The sequence below is a fragment of the Penaeus monodon genome, chromosome 23 (genome assembly GCF_015228065.2).
Source record: "Penaeus monodon isolate SGIC_2016 chromosome 23, NSTDA_Pmon_1, whole genome shotgun sequence".
In the NCBI taxonomy this organism is placed as follows: Eukaryota; Metazoa; Arthropoda; class Malacostraca; order Decapoda; family Penaeidae; genus Penaeus; species Penaeus monodon.
In genome coordinates, this window is record NC_051408.1 from 2856150 (window position 1) to 2858532 (window position 2383).

The 2383-nt window shown below is 43.3% G+C and overlaps 1 protein-coding gene across 6 annotated transcripts in view; it reads left to right on the top strand.

Annotated features, from left to right (window-relative positions):
- LOC119587725 overlaps positions 1-2383 on the top strand; it is a 21137-nt gene extending 18754 nt beyond the window's left edge. For all 6 annotated transcript variants that reach the window (XM_037936409.1, XM_037936407.1, XM_037936412.1 and 3 more), the window contains one exon: positions 55-2383. In XM_037936409.1, coding sequence (XP_037792337.1) covers positions 55-2175 — 2121 coding nt within the window. In that variant the 3' untranslated portion in view covers positions 2176-2383. The remainder of the gene's footprint in view (positions 1-54) is intronic.

Below are 2383 nucleotides of genomic sequence, written 5' to 3' on the forward strand. Positions count from 1 at the left end.
TTAACACATATTTAACTTGCTGGCAATTAACACACTTCTTTCCCTTTTCTATAGTTTGCTGTGCTGATCAGAAGTAAATTCCCTTCAAGAAGAAAGAAAATAACCAGTGGACCCAGAACCATTTATTACTACCAAGATCTGGAACTAACCAATCCGTCACAGCTGGTAGACAATTCTTCTGTCCTCAGAGAAACCACTCAAGATGGTCAAAACTTAACCCCTAATGCACCAGCCATCCTGATGTCTGGGGATGATGGTGCACCGGTGGCCGTGTTGAATCCACCAGCCGAGAGTGTGTTTACCATGAACGGCAAGCCTTATGTTTCCTTGAAAATAATGGTCTCACCTTCGAGTACGTCTAGTGCTGGGGATCCCTCGAATTCAAAAGGACAGAAGACTCTTTCATATGAGGCTGTTGCAAACTGTAAGACTAAAAATGAAGGATCTGAAGAAGGGATAGTCAACCATCCTCACAATGCACGAGTGTTTGAATCAAGCTGCGGTTCTCCAGACAAAAGCAACGATGGCATGCTAATAACAGATCAGAGTCTCACTGAGGGTGGTGACATAGGATGTGCAGAACATCCAGGGAGAGATCAAAGTCAAAGTGGGGATGATGGGATGTTCAGTAAAAGCATAGCATCTCTAGAACGTTCGGTGAGAGATCAAAGCCTTGCTGGAAATGATGGGATGTTCAGTGATGGCACAGTGCCTCCAAAACACCCCATGGAAGATGTAACATCATCAGCCATTTGTCAGAATTTAGTGGATACAATCAAAGCAGAACCGATAGATGCGGAAACTGATCTATTAATCACTGTTGAGCCCAGTGACGTAAACACGAATCCAACAGTAACAAAGATGGATATGGCCGTCTCAGACTATCTACACAAGGAAATGTTAAGTGAAGAGATTTGCAGTTATGTCCACGATGAAGGATGCATAAAAAGTCGAACGTCAGAGGATCAAGGGTCCCAAGAAACAGACAGTCCAAAGAAAGAAGGGAATATAAATTCTTTAACAAAACAGGTGGCTGATTTTACTTCCAAATCTCTCGAACACAAAGAAAAATCAGATGTCAGAAATCTATCTTCTGATAGCATCCATAAAGAAATAAATAAGTCTGTAGTCAAATTCCAGAATTTGTTTTCATTGGAACGGAAATTGTCTCGAAGTTCTGAATCACGGAAATCTAGGAAAAGAGATCGGTTGATTCAAACCTTTGATGCGAAAGGTAAACGCCCGAGACCAAATGATCATCAGGCAAATAAACGGCCAAACTTGGATAGATACAAGAGGCTGAGTGGACACGCTACTCAATCATCATCCATTAGGAAAATGGTTGTATTAGAACACCGCAAGCGAAAAGCAAAACGATGGAAAGCAGTAGAGCAGAATAGCTTACGAATACGTGAAGTCCTGCAAGTCGCTTTTCACTTCTTCTCAGCTGGATCCAGACTATCAGGCGACGAGCGCGCCAGAAGGCTCGAAGCCACGATTTACGGAAACAATCCAGCTGTAAGTTATAGAGAACCATCTTCACCTTCTTCTGAAACCAATAATTATGCTTGCCGAACGTCTTCCCATTTTATAGAGTCAACCAAATCTCTAACCTACAGTCAAGTTACATCTTTACTTAGACACCATCAGACGTGCCAAGGATTAGGATGCTCTTACAGCTCTAATCTGTGCCTGACTCTACGAGCAATGTACTCGCACATCACCATTTTTAGCCACCGTTGCCAAGTGTGGGAGCATTTCACAGACCTAGTGGGACTCCATACCAAGTCTTGTCACCAGTGGGACTGCCAGCTTGCGTTTTGTCTCTACGTGAAACACGACACACATCTAAGTGGTACAAGTGTGAGGTCGGACTACGAGGAGGGAGACCTCTTGAGGAAAGAGTTCGATCGATGCGAGAGTCACGGACCGCACGGAGCAAGGCTTTACTGTGGCCATTTGCCTCGAATCCAAATCCCACTCTGCGGAGAGGTTGATAGTGTTAGTATGAAAGCGACGGAGTGCCACTATAGGGATGGGGTTGAGGCTAGGACGCTGAGACTTCTCGGGAACTTTGCACTACCTGGCTCAAGTCCGTCCTTTGTTACGCCTATTATAAATACTCTTTGTGTGACTGCGGATATGTTAAAAGATTATTCTAGTGAAGCTGATTAATGCCGTACAATACAGTTACCTTGGGAAAAATGGCTGGGCGTCAAGCAGCTTTTAACCAGGGTACCTAATGTTTAGATATATACATGTGTGTATGAATAAGAAAACGGGCACAGTAAGAAGTGACTGGACGTTTTCATACTGATCGTTGTGTACAAGTTACTCTGTGTTCAGAATACCCTAAGTATCTTTACGTAGAAAATTATTTGAA